The sequence below is a fragment of the Nematostella vectensis genome, chromosome 8 (genome assembly GCF_932526225.1).
Source record: "Nematostella vectensis chromosome 8, jaNemVect1.1, whole genome shotgun sequence".
In the NCBI taxonomy this organism is placed as follows: domain Eukaryota; kingdom Metazoa; phylum Cnidaria; class Anthozoa; order Actiniaria; family Edwardsiidae; genus Nematostella; species Nematostella vectensis.
The window spans coordinates 13,021,813-13,049,555 of NC_064041.1; the positions used below are offsets into that span (position 1 = coordinate 13,021,813).

The 27,743-nt window shown below is 39.6% G+C and overlaps 3 protein-coding genes and 1 long non-coding RNA gene across 5 annotated transcripts in view; 1 reads left to right on the forward strand and 3 right to left on the reverse strand.

Moving 5' to 3' along the window:
* LOC5516269 (probable cytosolic iron-sulfur protein assembly protein CIAO1 homolog) lies at positions 1 to 19,322 on the forward strand. The gene is made up of 13 exons (XM_032385993.2): positions 1 to 152; positions 3,745 to 3,821; positions 4,156 to 4,237; positions 13,022 to 13,102; positions 13,653 to 13,772; positions 14,377 to 14,465; positions 15,236 to 15,297; positions 16,370 to 16,446; positions 16,763 to 16,825; positions 17,187 to 17,274; positions 17,716 to 17,779; positions 18,031 to 18,087; positions 18,958 to 19,322. Exons 1-13 carry the CDS (start codon positions 116 to 118, stop codon positions 19,072 to 19,074), a joined length of 1,014 nt encoding a protein of 337 aa, XP_032241884.2. The 5' UTR covers positions 1 to 115; the 3' UTR covers positions 19,075 to 19,322.
* Positions 4,566 to 9,660, reverse strand: LOC116620258 (neuropeptide FF receptor 2). Of its 2 annotated transcripts, none has more exons than XM_048731260.1 (2): positions 8,688 to 9,660; positions 4,566 to 5,692 (listed from the first exon to the last, which is right to left on the reverse strand). In XM_048731260.1, exon 2 carries the CDS (start codon positions 5,661 to 5,663, stop codon positions 4,614 to 4,616), a length of 1,050 nt encoding a protein of 349 aa, XP_048587217.1. In that variant the 5' UTR covers positions 5,664 to 5,692; positions 8,688 to 9,660; the 3' UTR covers positions 4,566 to 4,613. The 2 variants fall into 2 exon arrangements, with proteins under 2 accessions (XP_048587217.1, XP_048587218.1); XM_048731261.1 differs by lacking the exon at positions 8,688 to 9,660 and adding an exon at positions 7,018 to 7,273.
* LOC5516268 (cryptochrome-1) overlaps positions 18,640 to 27,743 on the reverse strand; it is a 16,963-nt gene continuing 7,859 nt past the window's right edge. Inside the window, exons 5-11 of the mRNA XM_032385987.2 lie at positions 26,779 to 26,949; positions 26,073 to 26,213; positions 25,406 to 25,557; positions 21,942 to 22,156; positions 19,710 to 20,846; positions 19,365 to 19,645; positions 18,640 to 18,728 (exon numbers count right to left, since the gene is read on the reverse strand). Of these exons, the coding sequence (XP_032241878.1) occupies positions 20,746 to 20,846; positions 21,942 to 22,156; positions 25,406 to 25,557; positions 26,073 to 26,213; positions 26,779 to 26,949 (780 nt within the window). The 3' untranslated portion in view covers positions 18,640 to 18,728; positions 19,365 to 19,645; positions 19,710 to 20,745. The remainder of the gene's footprint in view (positions 18,729 to 19,364; positions 19,646 to 19,709; positions 20,847 to 21,941; positions 22,157 to 25,405; positions 25,558 to 26,072; positions 26,214 to 26,778; positions 26,950 to 27,743) is intronic.
* On the reverse strand, positions 23,756 to 25,390 carry LOC125570139. Its single transcript, XR_007312510.1, has 2 exons — positions 24,064 to 25,390; positions 23,756 to 23,878 (listed from the first exon to the last, which is right to left on the reverse strand). It is a non-coding gene; the product is annotated as an uncharacterized LOC125570139 (long non-coding RNA).

Consider the following 27,743-nt stretch of genomic DNA (forward strand, 5'->3'; position numbering starts at 1 on the left):
GATCGTTATTTAGGAACGCCTGACATAAATAGGTAACGGCTTGGAACAAGAACCAGTGTTTATTTGGGTTCAACGTTATGTCGTTTTTCTAAATCTTTCCTGAGCCAAGTACAGAATGACTGGTAAATTGGAATCGATAGCTAACCTTGAAGGTATATTTACATTGTCTGTTTACTTTACTGAGATAAAATACTGCACGATAAGGTAATGGTACCTATTATCGAACACCTTAATTATAAGGTAAGGTTAGGTACTCGTGCCTATTATCGCCACTTTAGGTTTACGCTAAGATAGCTCGCGAACAAAACAAATTCATTCCCCATAATTTGCAACGAAGATTCTTTGACTATTCGACATAAGTATTCTACAAAAACATTTTCAATTTACCGGTTTGTTTAGAGAGGAAACAATAATTACTAGAGAGTGTTTAACTTTCCTATTATCGGCCACCCTTACCTATTATCGGCCAGGCATGTTCTATTATCGGCCACTCGCCAATTTCATGAAAATAGCACAGAAAACTTGGTTCATTTTTGCTAAAATACCACAGACAATAATCCCTGATAAATGTAGTTTGCAAAAGTGCTTCATTTGGCTCCGTACTAAGCGATTAAAAACTGACATTACGCGTCACACTGCACAGCGAAATTTGCAATCGTTCAAGTTTGTTTTGAATCAATCGAGTGGCCGATAATAGGACACGAAATATCACACGAAACTGAGGCTGAAACAAAGACCAGAAAGCACCCTGGGACATCAAAAACAGAATGGCAGATTTGCCGAGCGATTTTCATTAGGATCAGTAAATGTTGGAGATTTTTACAGCTATTTTTCGTCCTTGCGTTTTCAACTAAAAGACAATTTTTCGTGCGCTATTTTACGGTGCTTATGAATAAATTGTCGTAGCTAAGCGAAATAATAAACAATCGTAAAAAGCTTTTAAAAAATGTTTTACGGACCTTGCTTCTTTGAATCGATGGGTTATTTTCGGCTTATTCTTCGTAGTTTACGAATATTTCACATTATTTTCAGGTGGCCAATAATAGGAAGTGGCCGATAACAGGCACGAGTACCTTACCTATTATCGGATAGTGCCCTATTATCGGACACTTGAAAAAAATCTTAAATGTCTCAAACAATAGGAAAACATGCCGAAAAATGACCCATCGAGTTGAAGAAACAACATTCAGAAAACATGTATTCCGAAGATTTTTACGAGTTTTATTTTTTCGCAAAACTAGAAATAATTTTCTCTCATGCACCGCAAAATGGCGATTGAAATCCTCTCTTTGACTTGAATATGCGACGACGGAAAGAAGCCATAAAAATGTCCGATCGTGATGAAAGTTGCTCGGCGAGTCCGCCATTTTGTTGTTGATCTCCCAGGATGCTATTTGGCCTCTGTTTTCGTAGACACTTCGGGATAGCTCGAATTGTTCGTACCTAACCATTTGTGCCCTATTATCGGACAGCCAAGCAATCATCAAACGATTCGACATAAATTTGAGCAATCGATGAGGTTATTGGTTATTGTTTTGAGCTCAAAACGCACAGAAATGGGAAAAAAGCAATTGTTTTTATACTTATATATCGTGATTTCATGTGTTTTCAATTCGTAAGCTGCAAAATCTACCAGGCATTACAAGTATGACCTGATGTAGACTGGGTTCTAGCCTTGCTACTGTTTCTGTTGCGATTATCATTCGCGGGAATATTCAATGCAACTGAAGTTGGAATATTCTTCATGTCAATTTGCACTATAATTTGGTCTTTTGAAAAAATTAAAGAGAAAATAGCAGCTAAACATACCTTAAAACAATGAATTCTTTCACTACTGATAATTGTTTTAGTTGAAAACGCTAATAAATGGGGAAAAAGTTGTTTTTATATCTTGTCGCTGTCAATTCATAAGTCCGACATTTGTAGATACGTGAAATAGATATGCTGTTCTGTGGTACTTAATAGCTAACTCTTCATTTTTGCCGGAATATCGAGAATTTATTACGATATTGTAATATTGATTTTATTGTAGACCGTATACAAGATTGATTAGAAAGCGATGGAATTTCGATATTTTTGGTGTATTATAAGTAAATAAAAAAAAACGGTTTGATGTTGACGCTTAATTTACCCCACCCCTTCCCCAAAAAACACTCACCCCACCCCCAAAAAAATCTGCGAAATTCGCCATTTTCCGTGAAATTTTGATTATCGTCCGCAACTTTTTCCCCAAAATTTCCGTGAAATTTGAAGATTTTTTCCGCATCCTGTCAGAGGCCCTGTATGTTAGGGCTTCACAACACGTCTTATGAAAGATTGTTTTCTCCCAAATTTAACCATTGAATTTTCGTTAAATTGGTCAAATTATAATGTTTAATAGTCAGTGATTTCTAGCTGTAAAACCTCAACCTGTAAAGACTTGTTTTGTATGCGGAATATTTTAAAAATCTAAAGTGTCCGATAATAGGTACATTACCTTTTTGGAACCTACAGTATTCTCGTCCAGGACCTATCCTCGACCACACAAAAATAATGTGAAATATTTAGTAAACTACGAAGAACAAGCAGAAAATGACACTTTGGGTCAAAGAAACAACGTAGGTAAAACATGCTGTATGATTTCATTACGTGAGAACGAAAAACTGCTGTTAAAATTTTAAACATTCAACGATTGTGCTAAAAATCGCTCGACAAATCCGCCATTCAGTTGTTGATGTCCCAGGGTGCTTTCTGGCCTTTGTTTCTGCCTTGTTTCATGCTAGCTTTCATGGTTTAGGCCTATTCCCAACCACTCGAACAATTCAAAACAAATTTGAGTGATTGCAAGTTTCACTTTGCATTATCATGCATGCAAAATGTCAGGTTTGAATCGCTTGGTGCGCAGCCAAATAAAACTTAAATTAGAATTGAATGGCACTTTTGCAAATTACATTTATCAGAGATTATTGTCTGTGGTATTTTAGCTAATAGCCGTGCTATTTTCCAAACGGACGAGAATAGGTTCCGAGCGGACGAGAATAGGTTCCGAGCGGATGAGAATAAGTTCGACTGGACGAGAATAGGTTAAGCAAAGGTTAAGTATTTTTCTTTTGATTTTTCTCGGTAAAAAAAAAAACTTGTGAGAATAGTCGAAGTTTACACAATTACGTGGAAGAAGCTCAACAACGCAAAATATTCCTCTTGGATTTGAAATTTTTGGCGGAAATACATTTCAAAGATAAAATGGACAAGAATAGGTGCCAATACCTTATATCTTGGGTACAAAACACTATTGAGTCATGGGTTTTACAGCTAGAAATCCCTGCTGATGCTGATGGCTGAATTGTGATTGCTGAATTCGGGAGAAAACAGTTTTTAGTAAGAAGTGTGAAGCCCTATTATCAGATGCTCTTACCCATTAACGGACAGACTACGGACATGCGGACAGTCTGTCCTATTATCGGACAGAGGATTTCTTTAAAAAATCCACGGGAAAATTCTGCTTCATTTTATCTAAAATATTACAGACAATAATTATTGACAAATGTGTTTTGCAAAAATCATGATAGATTTGAGTTTGAGGCTCTTTTTGTTTTTCTATTGAGATATTTATGATTTTTTCGAGTGTCTGATAATAGGGCAATGTCCGCTAGGTACCACAAGCATCAATGCACTGCTGTTCAAAACTCTTATCCAATAATTCACCTTGACAATACCTAAAGAAATGTCAATTCATGTGTAACTACTTTGGTTTTTTCTTTAAAGGGCACGAAGATCGGGTGTGGTCTGTTGCCTGGAGCCCTAATGGCTTTGTCCTTGCAAGTTGCGGTGGGGACAAAACAATATCCTTTGGTTGTGTGAACTGGAAGGATTCATATCAAGTCATCCTCTCTGTCAAAAAATATTTTGCTCAATGCTTTAAAGTAATGTTTATTTCTAACAGTTTCTTTCTTTGTTTGTTTCTTTCCTTCTTTCTGTTTTCCTCCTTTCTTTCTTCACTTTTTTATTTGGATTTTCAGTGTTTGCAACTTTTCTTTTTTATATGCTTTCATTTTCTTTTTTAGAATTTCTTGCAATATTTCACTGGTTCTCTTATACTCTTCCGTCTCACTTGACAATGTTCACTCTACTTGAATTTAAATTCTAGAAGTTGTAAAATTCTTAACGTGTATTTACATCCGAATCTGGGGTAAAGAGGGTGATAAATGGATATGTAAGACAATTTTGGAAGATGGACATCAGAGGACCATCAGATCTCGTGAGTAACAATAGTAAATGTTTAAAAATTTAAATAATTTGATATTGGATGACTTCTGCATCAAATCCAAAGATCGAATAAAGTTTATTCAAACCTATAACTTTTACGACGGAATTAAAGACTGATTACACCCCTTTTTGGGGTTGATTTTGTTTTTTTTGGTCAATGTTTTAGCAATATTCACCACACCGAACAAAACAACACCAAAAAGCTAACAGCATTTCCCAGCCTGGATACCATGGCCATAATACATTGTTCTGACACTTTTACAGTATTTTACTTCTTGTATGTTACATGTGTTAGCTTGAAAAGAGAGCCTTGAGCAAACTTGTGTACTGTTACTCTCTTTTTTCATTTTGTTTATTCTTTCCGGACATTATCTTGGGATACCCTGCAGCTCTTCAGTATTTGCGATTGTAGCACCATGGGATAAGCTTTGATCTGGCCCAGTCTTTTTTCTGCAGACAATGGCTTTCAGCGTTTTTCCAATGTTCTTCATGTAATAAATATAGATCAGAACATTGAAAAACCCTTTTGAATAGCACGCAGTAGTCATGATCATGCGAATGATGCAATCTGAAGTAAAGCTGATGGGTGCTTTTACATATAAGGATATGTTTAAATAGGTAAAGTAAGTAATATAAGGCAAGATCATGGCAAAGGTGATTGCAATAAGCATTCTACTGCCCTGAAAACGGCTAGCATGCTCTCTGGGTGATGGCTGGTTCTCTTCACCTATTCTGTTGCGTTTGCGATACAATAAACGTCCGATAGCAGCAGAGGTGGCAATAAGGCCAGCACAAGGCAGTACATACGCGCATATACTAAACCCTAGAAATAAATGTTTATGCATTGGGTCAACCCGGCATTGCATCGTGTATGACCTATCATCAATGTCTACTGGTATCACGTTGTAAGCTCTTGCTGGCAGCAAAGTCAACAGAGATCCTGTAACCCAGGCTATGATAATGCATTGAATAATAGTATGACGACTAGGGACCTTTAGCGGGTAGAACACACATGCATACCTCTCTAAAGCCATCACCACCAAGTTATTGGTAGTGACTACAGGCCCTACTATGCCTATGTACCTAACTACTTTGCACATCAGGTCTGTCTGTGCTCTGTACAATATAGCCATTAGTATTGTCACCGGTAGACTTATCAGGCCTGCCAGGATGTCAGACAATGCCAAGCTCATTACAAAGTATCTGATCTTAGTGCGATTCGACTCTGGGCTTGAGCGGTTTTCCTTGCCCTTGACATACAGGACGAGGGTGTTGCCAGAGATGCTCAGGATTCCTATGATAGAATTGATGGCGATGAAGAATATTGAGATTGTAGGGTGCTGTTGTAGCGGTACATAGTCCTTTATTGCGTCGTCCATACTCGAGTTTAGCATCGCTCTCATTCGAAAGGATAGCATCTCGTTTACCCGCTCGGCTCTTGCGTTTACTGGGCAAATTTTTAAAAAGAAAAGTTAGAACACTAGAATGGTATGACCAGAAAAACTACAGGCAAGCTGTAGGATAACTAAGTGGTATGGGTAGGAAAAATTACGCACAAGCTGTAGGATAACTAGGTGGTATGAGTAGAAAAACAACAGGCAAGCTGTAGAACAACTAGGTGGTACGACTAGAAAAACTACAGGCAAGCTGTAGAATAACTAGGTTGTATGACTAGAAAAACTACGGACAAGCTGTAGAATAACTAGGAAGTATAACTAGAAAATACAGACAAGCTGTAGAATAACTAGGTGGTATGACTAAAAAAACTACAGGCAAGCTGTAGAATAACTAGTTGGTATGACTAGAAAAACTACGGACAAGCTGTAGAATAACTAGGAAGTATAACTAGAAAATACAGACAAGCTGTAGAATAACTAGGTGGTATGACTAAAAAAACTACAGGCAAGCTGTAGAATAACTAGGTGGTATGACTAGAAAAACTACAGGAAAGCTGTAGGATAACTAGGTGGTATGACTAGAAAAACTACAGGCAAGCTCTAGAATAACTAGGTGGTATGACTAGAAAAACTACAGGCAAGCTGTAGAATAACTAGGTGGTATGACTAAAAAAACTACAGGCAAGCTGTAGAATAACTAGGTGGTATGACTAAAAAAACTACAGGCAAGCTGTAGGATAACTAGGTGGTATGAGTAGAAAAACTACAGGCAAGCTGTAGGATAACTAGGTGGTATGACTAAAAAACTACAGGCAAGCTGTAGGATAACTAGGTGGTATGACTAGAAAAACTACAGGCAAGCTGTAGAATAACTAGGTGGATTGCGTGGGCGTGGTGGAATCAGGAAAACAACTCATCACAAGGTTGAAATGTTATTTTTTTTTCGCCTCTTTAAAAACACTTGTTTCTCTGACGTTTCGAGCATTAACTTATCATCGGAGAAAACAAGCTTAGAAAACTAGTCACCCTTTGCTAGATATCAACATGAGGCACTATTTACTTGGTGGCTTTGCGATAAATTTGGTAGAAAAATGAGCAGGATACACCACACATTTAGCAGAGTCAACTACCAGCCTTTTTTATCCTTAGCCAAGATCTTGGAGCGGAAAAGTGAAACTTTTCTGGGAATTCACTGATAGTCGAATAGAATTCACTGATAGTCGACTAATTTACCCTGAAAACGTCATAATAAAAAGGAAAATTCGGCAGACTACTAGTTTTTTTTACCAGTTTTACCCGAATTCTACCAGATTACCATATTATTACTCGCGGCCTTCTTTTCTTTGCGAGCAAAAAACAGGTAGAAAGTACTAACCGCCTCTTAGACGTCTTGTCGCTTGATGAAGATCAAGACTGTGACGAAATTGTGTAGATGATCTCAAAGGCTACTGCATTTAGTAAGAAGAAAATACTTTTTTTGCCGGTGGGATGCGCGCACTCCAACTTCGTGCATCTAGTCACCCCGAGCGATTTCGCCTTTCAAAAATAAAAAAAAGACGGGAAAAAAAAACAAATGCTAGATCTTTCCATTTCGCTATTTCCTCTCCAATTACCTGTTCTTTTTTCGTATAATCAATATCATTGTTATTATCCTATTTATAGCGCGTAAGATGTGGCTTCATTTTAATTATTTTAAATATGCTATGAATGACTAGAGAAATGAAGACCTGCTTTATGAGGTTTGCTTTATTTATAAAGCCCGAAGCGATGTGATAAAATTACTGCCAAATTAGTTGTTGCGCGACCTCGGCGAATCCAAAATCCATGTCTCGTTTGGGAATAGCGCGTAGTCAGACACAAGCTTTGGGGGCGGTTTGTCTGGTTTCGATTGTTTGGCTTGGTTGACTACGCGCTATTCCCAAACAAAGAAACGAAATTTGGATTCTGGGAGGTTGCGAAACAATGAATTTGGCTATAAAAGTAACCTGCTGTGTTTTAAACTTCGGGGAAAAGGCGATAGTTATTTAAAATAAAAAAATATGTTTTTTTTTAAAGTTTAACAAGGATAAAAAGACACCCGACAGATTTTTTTTACAACATTTCGGGCTCTGCGTTTTCGGTTAGCGTTAGATTTTATTCTTGGAAAACTTTTATGATTGATATTGAGGCAGTCCCGAAGGTTGTTGTCCCGCCATAATATTTTTTCACTCACAGATGTGGTCCGAAGACACTTTCCGTCTTCGATAATTCACCTACAGAAGGTGTTTAAACTTGCGCCAAAAAGGAAATTTTTAATTTACTGAAGAAGGGATAGCATTAGGTTGCTTTTCCTTATTTGACACACTTTTTATTACGAGACAATCCGAAACGGTAGAATGTTTAATTGAAGGAACTCGGAATAATAAGAACAGCCGGCCAATGGCCTTGGGCAACTTATAACGGCTTTCCCCCAAAGCATATTTTCCACTCCTCTGAAATAAAGAATACATCTCACCTGGCATAAGGAATTATTTCTTTACGGTTCTAAAGAAAACTTGAGGAATTCGGCCTTTATGAGATATCGAAAACTATTATTTTCTCAAAACTATAAGGTCCTAAAAGTAACAATTAAGTACAATTGTATCTCAAAGAAGTGCGCTGGTTACGTAAGGTTCAAGTACAATGCCTAGTTAGAAGCTGTTAATAGTATCCATAACCTCAATCAAGTGCTCCTTTCGAAATTGCTCTTCGACATTATCATCATAGAAGCTCCAGAGTCAGTAAAAAAAGTCTTTTATATCACCCTAATATCTAATAAACCTAATAAAGTCCCTTGAGAGAAAAGTTCCGGACTAAACCCCTTTCTGCGCCACAATTCCCCTTAAGAACAACAAACGAGGATAATATAGTAATGCAACTAACTTTATTAAGAAAACAGTCAAGACACAACTTCAAATTATATTTTATTTTCATGAACGATCACAAGGGACTGATTCTAATCCTGGTCCGCCTGTGGTTAATCAATAATAACGGAAAGGATTATCACCAAAATTCACAGAAACTCACCTGTACTGAAATGGTAAGCAGATCATGCACCTTTACCCGTTGACCAATCTTCGAGTTATTCGGGCATAGGATTCACGCAGTCTGGTTCGTCGAGATTGCCACTACTTCAGTGTCCTGTATTAATTTTAAAATGTAAGAATATTGTCGACATTGCACTTCCGGGTTCTAATGAATCCAAATCAAGCTAAAAGAAATTGTAAAATGTCCAACAACTCTGTTAGAAATAAAACGAGGATTTCAAAAAAAAGAAATTTCCTTTCTATCAAGGCCATACCAGGTGCGTTTAATTGCAAATATATTCTTTTAAGAATTTAAAGGAAGTTAATTAAACGCCAGCATTTTTAAAAATTTTCTTTATAATTGATGTTTTATCTTGATATGCATGGGGTTTTGTTTTTAAACTATAACCAAAGTAGACTTAATTGACGCTTTTAATTCACAGGGTACGGGAGGGGGTGGTCAGCAAATGAGCCCTCGTGCCGCCTGCTTTATGCGGTAAACGCCGTAACGTTTTTTTACACATTTAAACAGTAACGATTTCTGCTTTCTGGTTGGTTACAAGAGCGTGTGTACACGGGTGGTATCTACTTATCTCTGCTCTCCGTCGCGTGCAAAGATGATTTCTGCGCGATGTCCTCCTGAAGAACGTTTTTTTAGCTTTTGTCATTTCATGCGCATCTGTTATGACGACATGTCATAGTCTCGAAGTCTATATAAACTTATCTTTTAGGCAATTTAGCAAAAAGGGGAAAATGTGCGTTGTCAGAATCCGAAAATAAATTAGAATCAGAACGATTTCACGTTCAAGGGCGCGCCGAACATTTTACGAATCAATCACTTTGATCTAGGGTACTATCACGATTTCCTACGCGTTTAATACTCAAACTTTTTGAAAATCTGAAGTTAATATCTAATTCCTATGTCATCTTGAGATTATAATAACCAGCTAAGGCATAAACTTTTGTCTTTTGAATATACAAAATGTTCAATTATGGATTTGCGTCATTGCCATGGTACCAGCAATGTTGACTATGATTTTTTTCTTTAAAGACCCTCTGCCCGTGTTCATGTTGTCATTCTAGCGAAGTATCTCATGTGAATGGCTTTATTTAGGTCATTTCCATCGGCCTATTTTTTGAAAAGTGTTTGTAGTGAAATTGGTCAATGAAGCGTGAAACTTTGTTTTATGTCAATATTTCAGGAATTCGATAAATAAAATGTCTTAGTAAGAACTCTAATAAATGTTCGGCTGACGGGCTGAAGGCATATCATACGAAAGCTAGCGATAGTCACTCTCATATCCAAGGATGTAATATAAAGGCTGTAGCCGGAAATAAACTGCGACCAAATTCATCGTGATCAAGAAAATACTACAACAACTTGTGAGGTCTTAAGCCCCGTGCAAACTGCGCCAGCATCGGCCAACATTGCTGGCGAATTCTTGCTCGACTGACCCCAAGACAAAGAAAAAGTCAGAAAGTCCTTTTCCCATTTTGACATTTCTTTTGTGCTGTAGTCAGTCAAGCGAAAATTCGCGAGCAAAGCTGGCAGGTCTTGGCGCAGTTTGCACGCGGCTTAAGTAAAAGTATTACGTAACATATAGATCAGCAGACCTGCAAACACTCTTTTTTTTAAACGTATTATTTTCAGTCGAGGCTGGGCCATTTTTTTTAAGCATTTTAAGGGTGTAAAATGTTATTAAGGATGTTCTTAAATTTAAGTATATATGAAAATAGATCACCCAGTTATCAAATTATCAATAGCAATAATATTTAAAGTTGTTATTATGAAATACTATTTGATTCTGCATTTTGGCATCACACTAACACATATCTTGCTGAGCATATACATGCTCAGGCTGGACGTTCTTATAAAAAAAAAATGTTCTTATAAAACAAAACAAAAATGTATATATGAGAATAAGAAATTATCCCTCCATCATCTATTGTAATCGTAGACTTATCCTGAAGCTAAAAGGGGAGCAAAATAAGTTAGAAGTCACCATGCAGATAGAGCCATCAGTATCACCTGTTTACCAAATCGGCCAACAGTATCTCCAGTTTACCAAATCGGCCAACAGTATCACCAGTTTACCACATCGGCCAACAGTATCTCCAGTTTACCACATCGGCCAACAGTATCAACAGTTTACCAAATCGGCTAACAGTATCACCAGTTTATCAAATCGGCCAACAGTATCACCAGTTTACCAAATCGGCCAACAGTATCACCAGTTTACCACATCGGCCAACAGTATCTCCAGTTTACCACATCGGCTAACAGTATCACCAGTTTATCAAATCGGCCAACAGTATCTCCAGTTTACCAAATCGGCCAACAGTATCACCAGTTTACCAAATCGGCCAACAGTATCGACAGTTTATCAAATCGGCCAACAGTATCTCCAGTTTACCAAATCGGCCAACAGTATCACCAGTATACCAAATCGGCCAACAGTATCTCCAGTTTACCAAATCGGCCAACAGTATCTCCAGTTTACCAAATCGGCCAACAGTATCACCAGTTTACCAAATCGGCCAACAGTATCACCAGTTTACCAAATCGGCCAACAGTATCTCCAGTTTACCAAATCGGCTAACAGTATCTCCAGTTTACCAAATCGGCCAACAGTATCACCAGTTTACCAAATCGGCCAACAGTATCACCAGTTTACCAAATCGGCCAACAGTATCTCCAGTTTACCAAATCGGCCAACAGTATCACCAGTTTACCAAATCGGCCAACAGTATCACCAGTTTACCAAATCGGCCAACAGTATCACCAGTTTACCAAATCGGCCAACAGTATCTCCAGTTTACCAAATCGGCCAACAGTATCACCAGTTTACCACATCGGCCAACAGTATCACCAGTTTACCAAATCGGCCAACAGTGTCACCAGTTTACCAAATCGGCCAACAGTATCACCAGTTTACCAAATCGGCCAACAGTATCACCAGTTTACCAAATCGGCCAACAGTATCTCCAGTTTACCAAATCGGCCAACAGTATCACCAGTTTATCAAATCGGCCAACAGTATCACCAGTTTACCAAATCGGCCAACAGTGTCACCAGTTTACCAAATCGGCCAACAGTATCACCAGTTTACCAAATCGGCCAACAGTATCACCAGTTTACCACATCGGCCAACAGTATCACCAGTTTACCAAATCGGCCAACAGTATCACCAGTTTACCAAATCGGCCAACAGTATCACCAGTTTACCAAATCGGCCAACAGTATCACCAGTTTACCAAATCGGCCAACAGTATCACCAGTTTACCACATCGGCCAACAGTATCTCCAGTTTACCAAATCGGCCAACTGTATCACCAGTTTACCACATCGGCCAACAGTATCACCAGTTTACCAAATCGGCCAACGGTATCACCAGTTTACCAAATCGGTCAACAGTATCTCCAGTTTACCAAATCGGCCAACAGTATCTCCAGTTTACCAAATCGGCCAACAGTATCTCCAGTTTACCAAATCGGCCAACAGTATCTCCAGTTTACCAAATCGGCCAACAGTATCACCAGTTTACCAAATCGGCCAACAGTATCACCAGTTTATCAAATCGGCCAACAGTATCACCAGTTTACCAAATCGGCCAACAGTATCTCCAGTTTACCAAATCGGCCAACAGTATCTCCAGTTTACCAAATCGGCCAACAGTATCTCCAGTTTATCAAATCGGCCAACAGTATCTCCAGTTTACCAAATCGGCCAACAGTATCACCAGTTTACCAAATCGGCCAACAGTATCTCCAGTTTACCAAATCGGCCAACAGTATCACCAGTTTACCACATCGGCCAACAGTATCACCAGAAGAAAATATAATTATACTAAAATATGCTAGTTGATAAAGTGACACTTGCACGGTTACACGGCGAGAATGAAGAAAGAATTTGATAAAGCAATATCAAATCCTCTAAACGAACTCCACCAAAACGAACTAATTGTCTGGATGACTCTAGCTAGTTTACTTTAAGAGTCCAGGGTTGGAGAAAACAGCGTCCATTTGTGAGATGGACCTTGGGTAACTATGGATGGACAAACCACAATTTTCAAAGTAGTAACACCTGGGGGATGCGGGTTTAGGGAGTGGAGGGGGGCGAGATAAAGGTAGCGCGTACCACCACCCCTTTCACACAAAAATTTTAGGAGAAAGTAATAGTAGCCAAACTCCACATTACACCTCCAACTCTATGTTTTATATTGTTGCCGCCTCCGCCCTACCCCTGCAAGAACCCCTGGTCCCCCACTGCCTAGACCGGGGTTGAACCCGGCACCTCTTGCTGCAGAATAAACTGAAGAGTGTCTTATTTTTCAGTTGGCTGGTCCCCATGTGGGACGTTTTTAGCTTCAGCGAGTTTTGATGCCACCACATGCATATGGGACCAAAAGTCTGGAGGTTCGTGGATTATTTGATAGTAGTGTTGATGGTGATGTGCAGTGATCTTTAGATGAAGAATGTATGAATAATGATTTTCTACCAATGAGAATAATTTTACGAGGTTTCTGCGATGCTGCCTTTCGCAGCAATAACAAGCATTGCTGTAACGTCATCAGACACTCAAGAAGTGGGGGGTGGAGTGTTTGATATTTTGTCAAGCTGATAACCAGGGAAACGGCATCTTAGTGTCATCGGGGCTGTAGCAGGCATCGAAATATTAAGAGGGGGTGAGATGCAGAAACATGAGATATTGGGGGAACAGCGACGCCCTTCCTGGTCATTTTCTTATATATATATTTTTAATATTTGTGGAGACGTGCCCCAATGCCCCAGCCCCTGCTATGGCCCTGGTCATATACAAGGCCATAAAACCTTAGCTTATACTATCTAAGAGAAAATAGCTCTCGGAATGTGGATTTTTTTGTTAAAAAACTGTCCCTACCGACCGCCTTTTACAATCCTTCCCTTTGCCTGTTTCGAAGTTGCTCCAATTCTTTGACATTTGTAGAGTTCGAGTGCAATGCCACTCTCGAGGGACACGAGAACGAAGTGAAGTCTGTTAATTGGTCGGTGTCCGGCTCATTGCTCGCCACATGTGGCCGTGACAAGAGTGTCTGGATATGGGAAGGTATGTTACTAAAGGCCAGTCACGCCGCCACTAAACACAAAACCTAGTCATACCAAGCATCCATTTTAACCGGCTTGTTAAAGCCAATAATTTGATGCTCTCAATAAAACATTACAACTCAAGTATACATTACAACTCAAGTATCGAACTTCAATTGTGGATGATTATTTTTTATTTTTTTTTAAATAGACTAGTTTATTTTCAAATGAAAACAATAACAAAGGACTCTGGCTGGTTAACACTCTTAAAGGACTGTATATGTATCTTTTGTGACGAATCCATCATTTCAAATTGATGCAAACAAGATGGACATTATAGTAGCGAACTCCATTCTATGACTAAAGCATAAAATAACCTTTGGGTTTCAGTATTCAAAATAAAACCAAAACAACATTTTCAGGAAATAAATCGGTTGCAGTGTTGGTAATGAAGAGGTGATGGCGTTTAGATGATGATAGTTATATTTGTGATATTGACGATGATTAATTGCTGATTGATAATATGATGGTGATGATGATGATTATTATGTTTTTCTTGATGTTGTAGAGTGATTGCAAAAATCCTTTACTAAAGACTATTGCTTATGTTGATGTCTGTCTCATAGTCCAAGAAGATGACGAATATGAATGTGCAAGCGTTATACATAGCCACACCCAAGACGTCAAGAAAGTCGTTTGGCATCCGACCAAAGAGGTCAGGTCTCCATTCCCTCGTTATAATAGTGAACAACAAAAAAATAGCAACGGGGGGGGGGGGGGGGGGGGGGGGATTCAAAACCTGCACGTGGAAATGCGCTCTTTCTGGTACATTTCAGCCATTTCTTCATAACTACAAAGTGAAGTTTGAAGGTGTGGCGACGACATGGGACATGTGTGTTGCATAAAGAAGACTTTCATTGTTCAATACAATGATCTTTATTTAAAGGGGTATATAATATTATAACTACTAAAAAGTTTTCTAACTAATGTTCGCTATGGTAGAATATGGTTCTAGGCTTGTCTGTACTTTTTTTTGCTATCAATAGGTGTTAATTTAATAGAAACTAGATCGTTTAACATTTTAGGTGCCGTTGTGCCTACTTAAACTCTCTGATTGGGAAGAAATAGAGAGAACATGACCTAAAAAAGCTGCTATTATTCTAAACTAGCTTCAACAAAATATTTTTTTGCATAAAAAGTTTTTGTATTCCATAAAAGAAAATCGAGCCTGAAATAATCTGGTTTTTAAAAGCGCTTAAATTCGTGTCCTTTGGTAGACCATGTGCCCTTTGTAGTTTTGCAGAAACATCTTGAAATGTATCCGACAAAGTGCATTTCACGTCTGGACCTTTAAAATTTTCTGTTTTTTTTTTTTTTTTTTTTTTTTTTAAAGCTGCTGTTCTTGTTGCCATCGTGGTTCTAGATCTAGAGTGGAGTATCATGTAAAAGGAGGAAAGTATAATGTACTATTACTTTACTTTGCAGATCCTCGCCTCCTGTAGCTATGACGACACCATTAAACTTTACAAAGAGGACGAGGATGACTGGTATGATTTAATTGTCCAGGAACCAAACTACGTGAATCGTTCACTTAGTGTAAACGTGTGAACTTTCGGGCTAGGCTTATGCATGTGCACACTTAATAACAACAGGAACCTGAAGATACAAAGGCGAGCGAAATGACGCAAAAAAGATAATCGTTTATAGTTTCATGCGACCTAGACCTTTCCCTAGCCTCCTACGCAGTTCTTATTTTTTTGGTTCCAGTTCAACTCGCCTTCAATCCCCTTTCTTCTATGAAAGGGGACTGAGGTAGCTCAATTCATAAAAATACTGAAAAAGCCCTTAAACCCCTCAAGATGGCTGCGGAGGAGGCTATGTTTTCCCTGTTATAATACAGTGCTCCTCCTGTATTGCAATGTTTAAAGTTTCCCTGTTATAGTACAGTGCTCCTCCTGTATTGCAATGTTTAAAGTTTCCCTGTTATAATACAGTGCTCCTCCTGTATTGCAATGTTTAATGTCCCCATGTATTGCAATGTTTAATGTCCCCATGTATTGCAATGTTTAGTGTTTCCCCTGTATTGCAATGTTTAATGTCCCCATGTATTGCAATGTTTAATGTTTCCCCTGTATTGCAATATTTAATGTTTCCCTGTATTGCAATGTTTAATGTCCCCCTGTATTGCAATGTTTAATGTTTCCCTGTATTATAATGTTTAATGTTTCCCCTGTATTGCAATGTTTAGTGTTTCCCCTGTATTGTAATGTTTAATGTTTCCCCTGTATTGCAATGTTTAGTGTTTCCCCTGTATTGTATTGTTTAATGTTTCCCCTGTATCGTAATGTTTAATGTTTCCCCTGTATTGCAATGTTTAGTGTTTCCTCTGTATTGTAATGTTTAATGTTTCCCCTTTACCCTGTATTGCAATGTTTAATGTTTCCCCTGTATTGCAATGTTTAGTGTTTCCCCTGTATTGCAATGTTTAGTGTTTCCCCTGTATTGTAATGTTTGATGTTTTCCCTGTATTACAAGGTTTAATGTTTCCCCTGTATTACAATTTTTAAAATTTCCCCTGTATTGCAATGTTTATCAACTATCGTTGGACACCAATCCCAGGAGCTGCTGTGATACTCTTGAGGGTCACGAGTCAACCGTCTGGTCAATAAGCTTCGATGGATCAGGGGATCGGATAGGTATCGACTATACAATAAGGATCTTAAAGGGAGTAATTACGTAATTACGGTTGGTGCTGGGCGGAGACAGGAATGAGAATCGACAGATGCAAAAACTGGCAAAGTTCAAATTGTAAGGTTGTGTTAGCTTACATTTGTTTGAATTTTTGCCTGGTGGTTCCTTGTGTAATATAATACAAAATAAGCTTGGGTACTGTTTGGTTGATAATCTGCTCTTGAGATATGATTGAGCAAAGTTGTCATAAATGATAAAAAAAGTAGTTTTTTTTTTCAGACAAATCAAGAGTCTTTGATCAATATATTGTTTCTCTTTCAGTGTCTTGTAGTGACGATAAGACCGTCAGAATCTGGAAATCATATCCACCAGGCAACCAGGAAGGTACAGATAAGGAACATTGGTCAGCCACTCATTTCTTTTGAAAATACATCGATTAATTTGCAAGAAAGCTTTAAAATAGCCATCCAAAATGGAGGTCCGATACTCTTGCAACAATATTTGATAGTATAATTCAAGCTACTCGCATTTACACACGTCCCAGGATTCAGTTGTGTCTTCTATCCCTGAAGACATCATTAGAATACATTTTTAGTAATGGAATGTTCCTTCTCGCTTTGATACATCAAGCTTATATTGTTATTTTGTTATTATATATATTTATATTGTTATTTTGTTATTATATATATTTATATTGTTATTTTGTTATTATATATATTTATATTGTTATTTTGTTCTGCTGTAGGTGTTGTGGTATCTGGTAAGCACTCCAAGTGGAAATGTGTGTGCGTGCTCTCTGGTTACCACGACAGAACAATATACGACGTTCACTGGTAAGCCAAGTTGGCCGGGTAAGGAAAGTTGGGTGGGGGGTTCGGGGGCCTGGTTTATAGCGCTGTGGGGAGGGGGGTAGAATGATATAAGGATAAAGAGGGGGTGGTGGTCTACGACACTCTCTCGTAAGCAAAGTTATGTCGGGGGAGGGCAGAATGATATAAAGATGGGGGGTAGGGAGGGAACTGATAAGGAAAGTTGGGTGGGGGGTAAGGGGTTTGGGGGCCTGGTTTATAGCTCTCACTCTTAAAAGTGAAGCCAAGTGGAGCCGTGGGGAGGGGGGGGGGGGGGTAGAATGATATAAGGATGAAGGCGGGTGGTAGTCTACGACATTCTCTTGTGAGTCAGAACAGTCGTTCACTCGGCTCTCCAGGGCTGTTATTCATGTTTGCGAGGGACCTGGCACTACTTGCGTCACTGATATCTTTGTCACGTGATAGGTCCAAGGTGTCTGGACTGATAGCGACCGCTTCTGGTGACGACTGTATACGGATCTTTAAAGAGGTGAGAATTTACTAGCTTGTACCTAGAGATACAAGCTAGGAAGGGATGGGAGCCGTCTTTAAGTCACAAATGCATCTGCCAGACAGCGGCAGCCGAGAGAAATAGCATAGTTAATCATGATCGATAATAATTATCTTTTTAAATTAAATTTAGTAGGATAGCTGTTTACTGTTAGTTTCTGTTGTTTGCGTGTTTGTGAGGGGTTGGAGTCTTCTATCCTAATTGAGATGACATTTCACATTGTCTTGTAGGATACCAACTCAGACCGTAACCAACCGTCATTTCAGCTGGTCGCCACACAGAGAAAGGTGAGAGCCAATCACGCCCTCTGAGCCTGCGGATGTTTGGTCAGTGGGGTGCAAAGGCACCTGGCAAGGCTATGCGCATGCGCTAGGCCATCTTGGAGCTGCTCACAAAAGATAAGCGAGTCTCAAATAAAACAAGATGACGGCATTTGATCAAAAGCGACCTGATATGAAAGTTTTTTTATATATTAAAAACGGCCATTATTTTATAACCGAATACGTTGTTGCGCGACCGCTGAGAATTCAAATCCTTTGCTCATCTTGGAATAGCAGTCGTAGTCAATCATACCACCTTGACCAATCAATTCCCTTGCTGTGTACAGTCAAATGGTTTATGATGCGGCATTGAAAACACGGCCATCGATTGGCCGAAGATTTTGTATCTACCGAGGCCGCGCAACAATAAATTTGGCACCAATTAATAAAATCAAAGGACTCCCTGTATTATTTAATAATTGTGAAATAGAATTGAGCGGGTTCGTAGGATGGATTGAAATTTACTGTCACTCAGCTAGACAAATCAGTTGCAACTGAAATGAGCTTGCGTCACTCAAGTTCGGATTTTATTTTATTTTATTTTGATTTTATTCACTTCGCCTCAAGTGGCAGGGTTACTGCTACAGCAAAGCCATCTACTGCTGGCCCTTTAAAAAAAAACTTTATGATTATAATATGATAAATAGGGAATGCAAAAAGACTATCGACATCATGCTAAAGGACGAGCGAGACTACGACAGTAATTGAACTCATAACAGACAGTTTGTAAGCACGACGATCTTCTGCGTCGAAAAAAAAATTAGGGCGGAAAAGTAATATTTTAATATGGCAGATTTGAACGAATTTACTACAATCCCGTGATTTCTTTTTTTCAAGGCTCACTCAATGGATGTTAATAGCATTTGCTGGCACCCGAAAGACGAGAACATACTAGCCACGTGCTCAGATGATGGGACGGTCAAACTATGGAGGTTTACTCCGGCCGAAGAGTAACACAACACATTCAACACGACACAAACACGTGGTGAACACGTGCTCAGATGATGGGACGGTCAAACTATGGAGGTTTACTCCGGACGAAGAGTAACACAACACATTCAACACGACACAAACACGTGGTGACCACGTGCTCAGATGATGGGACGGTCAAACTATGGAGGTTTACCCAAGATAAAGAGTAACATAACACATTCAACACGACACAAACATGTGATGATCACAATAAATGATAAACACAATTATTATGTTGTTTTGATTTTTCTAATGATAGCATAGTTTATTACCATGTTGCAAATGAGTCAGCTTTATCCTGAAAATCCGTCGCACGGGTCCACTATTGCAGGGTTGCAGTTCCAATTATCCCACCAGTGAATCTGGCCAGGTCCGGCGCAGAAGGCTCCGTAACACCACGTCCCAGACCTCCCGCAATTAAATCTTTCGCCAACTGCATACATCTTCCCGTCATACCCTACGCACCCAGCTGGCGGAGTCGTCTGGGCATGCGCCAGGATTAAGGCTAGGCCGCAAAGCAGGACGTGAATGATCATTGTACAGCGGTGTTTCCCTGACAAGTAACAACTCGAGTTTCGCTTATTGCATAGCTAGATTGATGCGAATGTTTCACTTACCTTGCTCTAAGATGCGCCGATCACATTGAGAGAGTGGAATATTTCGGTTTATATATCATCAGACGAACACCTGAGCCAACAATTGTCCAGCTGACACTCGAGCTTGTGCATGCGCAAGTCTTGGTAGATGGATAAAACAAAAGGGGGGCAACTGACTTGATAACAAGTTTGAACAGCTTTTTTTTTTGCTCTCAAAGGTGAAATCGCTTCTTGGGTTCAGCAAGCAGTTCAGGCCCGTAGCCAGGGAGGGGAGGGGGGGGGGGGAGAACTAAAAGGCCACTCTCATGAAGAAAAATTTAGTACCACTGGGACGAGCTACCTAAGAGAAAATGGTCCGCGAAATGGGTAGACGCACATCTCCTCGCTCCAGCTCCAGGCGGTTGAGGGTCCTATAGACCACCCTATCTTTTTTATAGAAAAAAAGGTAATCTTTATACACGTCAGTTTTAGTGAAATTTACTCAGGCAACGTGAACGATGTATTAGTTAAAATTGACACTTGCTCTCGCAAGACACTTGAGATATCTCACGAACTACTCAGCGGTCTTAACTCAGCTGAGGTCCTCGTAAATATAACTTTTTCTATGTCAAACATTTTGTGTTTCGGGCTCGCAGGCCTTCAAGCCTCCACATTTAATTAATAGAAGCTGCGTTTCTCTTGCCTTTGGTGTTGCATAAATACAAAAAAAATATTTTTTTTTTTTTTTTTTAAAATACTCATCTAAATAAATAGGCAGCGAAGGTGTCCGAGACCCCGAAACAGATCAAGCGCAATGCCCAAGCTAAAGATGCTTGTCTTCTGTAAGCAGGAAGCCCGCCTAAGACTACTAGGCATAATTATTCAGATGTCACTTGCTAAGCAAATGTGTTGATATCGGAAACCTTTGAAACCCTTAGGCTTGTTTTATCTTTGTATTTGTCTTTCAGTAATAAATATGTATAATAACTACAGCAGAAACGGTAATATTGATTTCCTTGGGATGACTACTCCGGCACAGATCAAGTCACGTGGGTAGTGTTGATTATCGCGTGACACCCTATTCGCTGGAGTCAGCAAGGAAGTCCGTGATCTTTTTTGTCTTTTTGGCGGGTTTGTCGGTCGTTGTCTTGCTCTTTCTTTTGGACGGAGTGGAAGCTTCTGTAAAAGAATAATTTCGGTTAATCGCAAACGATTGCTACCAGTATCGTAAACATTTTATCCCTTCACTCAGCCTAGCCCCAGGCGTTCTTACGCGGGTTTCCATTGGTCGGTCAGAGTTGTTACGTCACAGGTCTAATTTTTGCCCTTAGCTCAAATCACTTTAATCATCATAAACACGATCATCTTCCCTGCTAGCAGAGGCCTCTTTTCTCTGTATTTCGCTGAGCTGGAGTTCGCGAGGAAAAGATACCTCTGCCATGGGTCGAAACTGTTTCTGTTGCGCATGCGTGAGCGTTAATAAGCGACCGACGTGCCAAAACCCGTACCATCGCGCGAAAGCTGTCAATATGCTAATATGCTTTGCATGGGTTTAGTCGAAAATCATGAATCAAACTCCGGTTAGTTCTCCTCTTCGAAAAAAGAAAACAACTGTTCAATTTCAATCACCTAAAACGTCAATAAAAAGATTGAACAACAAACGCAGCAAAGACGAGTTTTGTCTTGTTTGTGGGATTAATTTCAAGACATCTGGGCAGGCGAGTTTCTTCAATGTAAATATCGCACAGTTGGATTCGAAGAAAATGTTACAAAACTTTTTGGTAAACTTAGATCAGATATTCCCAGAAGAATGCAAAACCTGTAAACGGAAGATTGACTCGTTAGTCAAAAGAGAGAAAATTCTGAATGAAGATAAGGCATTGAATGACTTCTTTTATAATTCGTCGCGTGATATTTCTACGGAGGACGCCGTTTCGAATGCGGGCTTATTATCCCGCAGCGGATATACGTTTCATGCATGCGCTAGTCATTGTGGGCTCAAATAGTGGCCAGTAATTAATAAACGGGGCATGCGCTCTGGATCTCGTCCACGATCGTGGACGGCGGTTTGATCAAACGAACTTGCGACCCATGGCAGAGGTATCTTTTCCTCGCGAACTCCAGCCCAGCGAAATACAGAGAAAAGAGGCCTCTGCTAGCAGGGAAACGATCATCATCACTTCAATTTAATCTGCACTCCGCAAAATGACAAAAATACGTTGTCCTGACGTCACAGCAGGCCTTATCTTGTGACGTCATTTCTAATGTACTCACGTTTATCAACACCCATGTCGGTTTTGCCATACTTTAGTGACCGCGCCTCCTTCATACGGGACATATTTCGCGTAACGACCTTGTTGTGGTCCACTATGGGACAGGGGTAGTCACGCCCTATCACGCACCCCGCCTTCTCCTGGACCGCCAGCGGGGCATTCCATGGCTCGTAGATATACTTAGGTGGATAGCGTGACAACTTAGGGATGTACTTCCTGTTGTAACGCAAGAGTAACGCAAATGTCAGTAACGCAACGCTTCCTTTTTGTGGATTAGCGGGTTTTCCTACTCCTCTGCTACCCCCGTCTTCCCCTTCTCTTCGTCACCTAACCCCCTTCACTCATTTGCAACATCTGCACCCTTTCCCTCCTCTTTTCATTCCGATCCCCTCCCCCTTTTTCTGCTTTGCGTCGGCTGACCACCTCCCCCTTTTTTACTGTAGTGCTTTGCGTCGGCTGACCCCCTCCCCCTTTTTTCAGTTTTGCGTCGACTGACCCCCTCTCCCCCTTTTTCTGTTTTGCGTCGTCTGACCCCCTCCCCCCTTTTTTAGTGCTTTGCGTCGTCTGACCGCCTCCCCCTTTTTTCATTTTTGCGTCGACTGACCCCCTCTCCCCCTTTTTCTATTTTGCGTCGTCTGACCCCCTCCCCCTTTTTCTGTTTTGCGTCGTCTGACCCCCTCCCCCTTTTTCTATTTTGCGTCGTCTGACCCCCTCCCCCTTTTTCTGTTTTGCGTCGTCTGACCCCCTCCCCCTTTTTCTGTTTTGCGTCGTCTGACCCCCTCCCCCTTTTTCTGTTTTGCGTCGTCTGACCCCCTCCCCCTTTTTCTGTTTTGCGTCGTCTGACCCCCTCCCCCTTTTTCTGTTTTGCTTCGTCTGACCCCCTCCCCCTTTTTCTGTTTTGCGTCGTCTGACCCCCTCCCCCTTTTTCTGTTTTGCGTCGTCTGACCCCCTCCCCCTTTTTCTGTTTTGCGTCGTCTGACCCCCACTGTTAGTTTCAGAGAGTAGTTTTAACTCCAAAAGGGGAGTAAAAAACCGAGGTACAAAATGACTCCCTTTTTGGAGTAATTTTTTACTCCCTTTTTTCTACTCTCTCAAGGGAGTAGATTTTACCCCTGTAGGGGAGTAACTAAAGGGAGTGATTTACTAGGTTGCTTGCTATTACTCCATTAACGGAGTACAATTTACCCTCAAAATGGAGTTATTTTTTACTCCTTTTTTTCCTACTCTCTCAGGGGAGTAGATTTTACCCACTTTAGGGGGTAGCTAAGTGGAGTAATTTACTAGGTTGCTTGTAGTTACTCCATTAAGAGTACAATTTACCCTCAAAATGGGAGTCAATTTTTACTCCCTATTTTGTTATTTCCCCCTACTAATTGGGTAACTAAAGGGATGATTTCAACCCCCTCCCCCCTGTTTTTACAAAATGGCCGTTAAAACTCCACCTACTTCAGGGGTTAATACTGGAGAAAGAAGAGTAATTTAGAAACACCAAGGAAAAGACGTTATTATTAATTTGACAAATCATTTAATTAAACAATTCAGTTTAAAAAATAACAAAAATATAAGTTGAAAAAATGTTTGAAAAAATAGTCATTTGACATAAGGTATCCAGGACAAAATTACTAACAAGTGTCCCAACATAACAAAGCTGAAACAAACATAACACAATATTATTTTTCTATAACAACTTTAACAGCTTTTGAGCAAGACTGATTACTAGGTTTTTACTAAGCTAAGTTATTCAATTTTGTGCTTCAAGTAACAGTTTATAAAGCATAGGCGCTTTAGATGTAAGTACAGTGATTAGTGAATAACTTAAGTTTACAAAGTTTTTATTCGTTTCTTGCGATTTACGCATTGATACATTCCTTATACCTCAAACTTCTTTCTTTTCTGGCTTTCAACTCGAGCACATTTTACTATCTCTATCATAATGTCCTGCGAAGATAATAAGAGAAACACATAAGAAGGTAGTATTGCTTTGGAAGATAACAAAGGATCACAAAACATATCAGTCTAGTTCGAGAAATCCGCTCACGAACGATGATTTGATGCTGAAGTTGGTCGCAAAAATCACATTTAGTATTGAACCTATCACATTATAAAGCCCATTACACACTAACCTTTAACTTCAATCCATGTTCTGCCATCAAATCCTCAAAAAAGGTGGATTACGCGTAGAAAAGACGGGAATAAACGGCTATCTGTTTGGAGGCTGTGATAATGGCTTCCGTTCGACCGTTATGATTTTGCGCCTTGGGCCCAAGCCCCTCTCGGCCACTAAAGCTAGGGACGCCCGGTACATTTTGGTTTTACGAGCCCTGGTGAGCCGTCTTCTATCTGCAAAGCGGGACTTCTTTTTTTTTATAATCTCAAGTAGCATTTCTATTAGAAACAATATATATTATTTTATAATGTTCAAATCGGATCTAAGAATTTTATACAATTATCAACCAACCTATCTTTCTTTTAAATGCAGTACTAATTATGCTGAGCCAATTTTGAAAGTACACCACATAAAACTTATGTTCGAGTCCAAGCCTGTCTTTGATTACATTTCTTATTGTTGTAGTATAGCTGACAATATATGCAAGTATGGTGAGGCCTGTTCTTGTATTGAAAATGTTCTTTTAGGATTTCCTAAGAATTTCCTAAGAGTTCCTAAATTGTAGAACTTCAAATCTTCTTCCTAAGATTTTCTTATCCAAATTATTTCCATTTTCTGGTCTACTGCTTATACTAGGAAATCCTAGGAATTTTTAGGAAATTTAATCATATTTTGTTGTTTTGATCGAACTTAGGAAATCTTAGGAAACTCCTAGGCACATGGTAGAGTTTTTTGTCTCAATACCAATAGATACGATAAATTATTATTTTTATCTTTTGTCTTATATAATAAAGACTATCGTTTTCCTTCTTAAATTCAGCTAATTCAGAGTAAAAAAAACAACTCCCTTTATTTTATATATTTGGAGTGGTTTGTTACTGCTCTAAAAAGATACAGCTGGAGTAAAAACTACTCTTTCAACACGAGATGGCTGGAGTAGTTTTTACTCTTCAAAACCTACCCCCTAAAAGGAGTACTTTTTTACTCCATTTCTTGACCATCTGGAGTAAAAATAATTCTTTTCACTTTAGATAGTTGGAGCAGTTTTCACTCTGCTAAAATTACTCCCAGAAAAGAGTACTTTTTACTCCATTATTTGACCAACAAGAGTGAAAATTACTCTTTTTTTAATAAACATTCGATACTAATTCTCAGCAGAGTAAAACTTACTCCGTTAAGGGAGTAAACAAAAAAATTACTCCTCAGTGGAGTAGTTTTTACTCCAATAAAGGAGTTCAAATTACTCCTTTAAAAGTACTCCACCGCAAAGAGTAGTTTTTACTCTCTGAGTGGAGTAAAAATAACTCCCTGAAACTAACAGTGCCCTCCCCCCTTATTTCTGTTTTGCGTTGTCTGACCTGATGTAGTCCCCATTGGGGTCGGTTTTCTTGCCAAAGGCCACAGGGCTGTACACGCGAAAGTACGCGTGGAAGAAGGAACTAGCAGAAAGCCACATCCAGTTGCCGGCATTCAGATTCCAGTCGTGGTCGATCAACAATCTCTCAAAGACCTGCACAGAACAGTAATTATCCCAATATTAACCCAATATTGCAGTAGACATTTCTATGACCTGGATTTTAATACAGATATATGACAAAAATATCAAATACCTGAATAACTGCAGATCCAAATCAATCTATTCAATCAGTTCCGTTTGCCAATAGTGCCCGATATTCACTTACGATTCACATGCAATAGGCGACTTGCATTAACAGGCCCGTAGCCAGGGGGGGGGGGGGGGAGGAGTTCGGCGAACCACCTCACTCGACTGGAAGGTCCGCTCTAATGAAGGAAAATTGAGTACCACTGCGAGCTAGGGCGAGCTACCTCGAAAATGGTCCGCTAAATGGGTAAACGAAGCCCGCTTCTCAAAGTCCTGGGCCGAACTAAGCAATCAGATGAGATATGGACTGCTACACAACATGAGTAGTGCCGTATGCAAGCACTGTCGCAGAAGATGAAACCACATACTTAGTGTCCCTAGCAGTTCTTGTATTTCCTTGTTTATAAACAGCAATAACCCACCTTCAATCCTTCTTCCCAGCTAATCCACAGGTCCCCCCGCGTCAGAAAACAAGCGACAGAGTGACGCGCTAAGTGGTGCACCCACCCCTCCCTTCGTAATTGAGTCATAATGGCATCTATGTACGGGTACCCTGTGCGGGCCTGAAAATAAAATGGATACGATTACCAACGCAAGCAATTAATTCTTCGGCCACATTACATTGCAAATATTAAGGCAAGGCAGCCCAAACTAGGCGATTCTTTACAACACGCAACGGCTGTTGAAAAAAATGCATCGAAAATCTGAATGCCATAATTGACTGCCGTTTTATGTTACATTACATACATTTCTTATTGCTTTGGTATTCATTTTGTTTCATTTTTACACTGTTCTTTTTTTTTTACATTGGAGAACATATTACGTAAACAGATTTCGTTTACCGAGTTCATTTAAAAATACCACAGTAACACACTGTTTACCTATACTTGGTATTTTGGTAGGATGAAAAAACAGCGGCTTCCGTATAAACCAAAACCCTATAATTTGTTCAATGGCCAACACTTGAATTGATGTAATTCTGCTAAAAGTGTACAATTTGGCTGACAGCAGCATGTTTCAGCCTTGTGTTGATTTATTCCATATTCTACACCACGCCTACGCAGACCATCTAGTTTTTCTACAGCTTGTTTGAAGTCTTTCTAGTTATATAATTAAGACTGTACATACCTCGGCCCAGGCCGCAAGATACTCGTCGTTCTGGTCCCAAGGCACTTGTAGACATAAACTATTCCCCACCATCTTGTTAAAGTTTGGAGTCTTATATGCCGCTGTAGTGAAGAATTCCCGCCAAAGCAACTGGCCATGAAGAGAGACTGGCGGTTGGGAGTGTTTCTTTTTCTACAAAAGGGGACAAAGAAAAAAATAATAATTCAACGCCAGCATCCGACCACCAGCATTGCAGCTGGTAAATTGAGAGGAATATCCTTGCCGACATGTTTAGTAATAAATTCAAGGCTTGCTTTACGTTCTTCTTTATACATTCCAGTCTCAAATCAGTTTTAAGACGAAAAATATTTTATTCATAAACTTGGTAACGTTCCCTTATTTTTAAAATGGTAGTATCATTAAGACGCGACATTTTTTAGCATTGGATATATTAGAAAGAGCCCACCATTGCTGTTTTCATTGTGCACACATACCCATACCCATACCTGTCAACCTCTGAAAATCTCAAGGCTTGAGAATATTTTGAGGGGAGGGGAGGGGTGAGGTATATTCATTTTTGGAGGGGTAGGTCTAGCCTTGCAGGCGTTTGCAGTATAGAAAGCTCTCACGAACAAATCCACTTATTGATCTCACGAGGGTGTTTGATTAATTGTGCTACGCAAAGGAATTATTGTTTCAAATATTTTCAATAATAGAAAATAGGCAAAATAACAATTTTCTATAGAATAATTTTTCGAAACCGATAAAAATCGCTAAAAAGCGGGAGATTTGGTGCTTAACGCGGGAGAACGGGAGAAGGGGTCCAAAATCTTGAGACTCCCGCCTAATGCGGAAGAGTTGACAAGTATGCATACCTCGGTAAACCACAGCGTTCACCAAATGTTTGACCACAATCAAACTTTTGCTAATGTCTCGCCAGTCGTGCTAAGCAAAACTTTCAACGTCCCAGCAATGCTGGTGCTGTT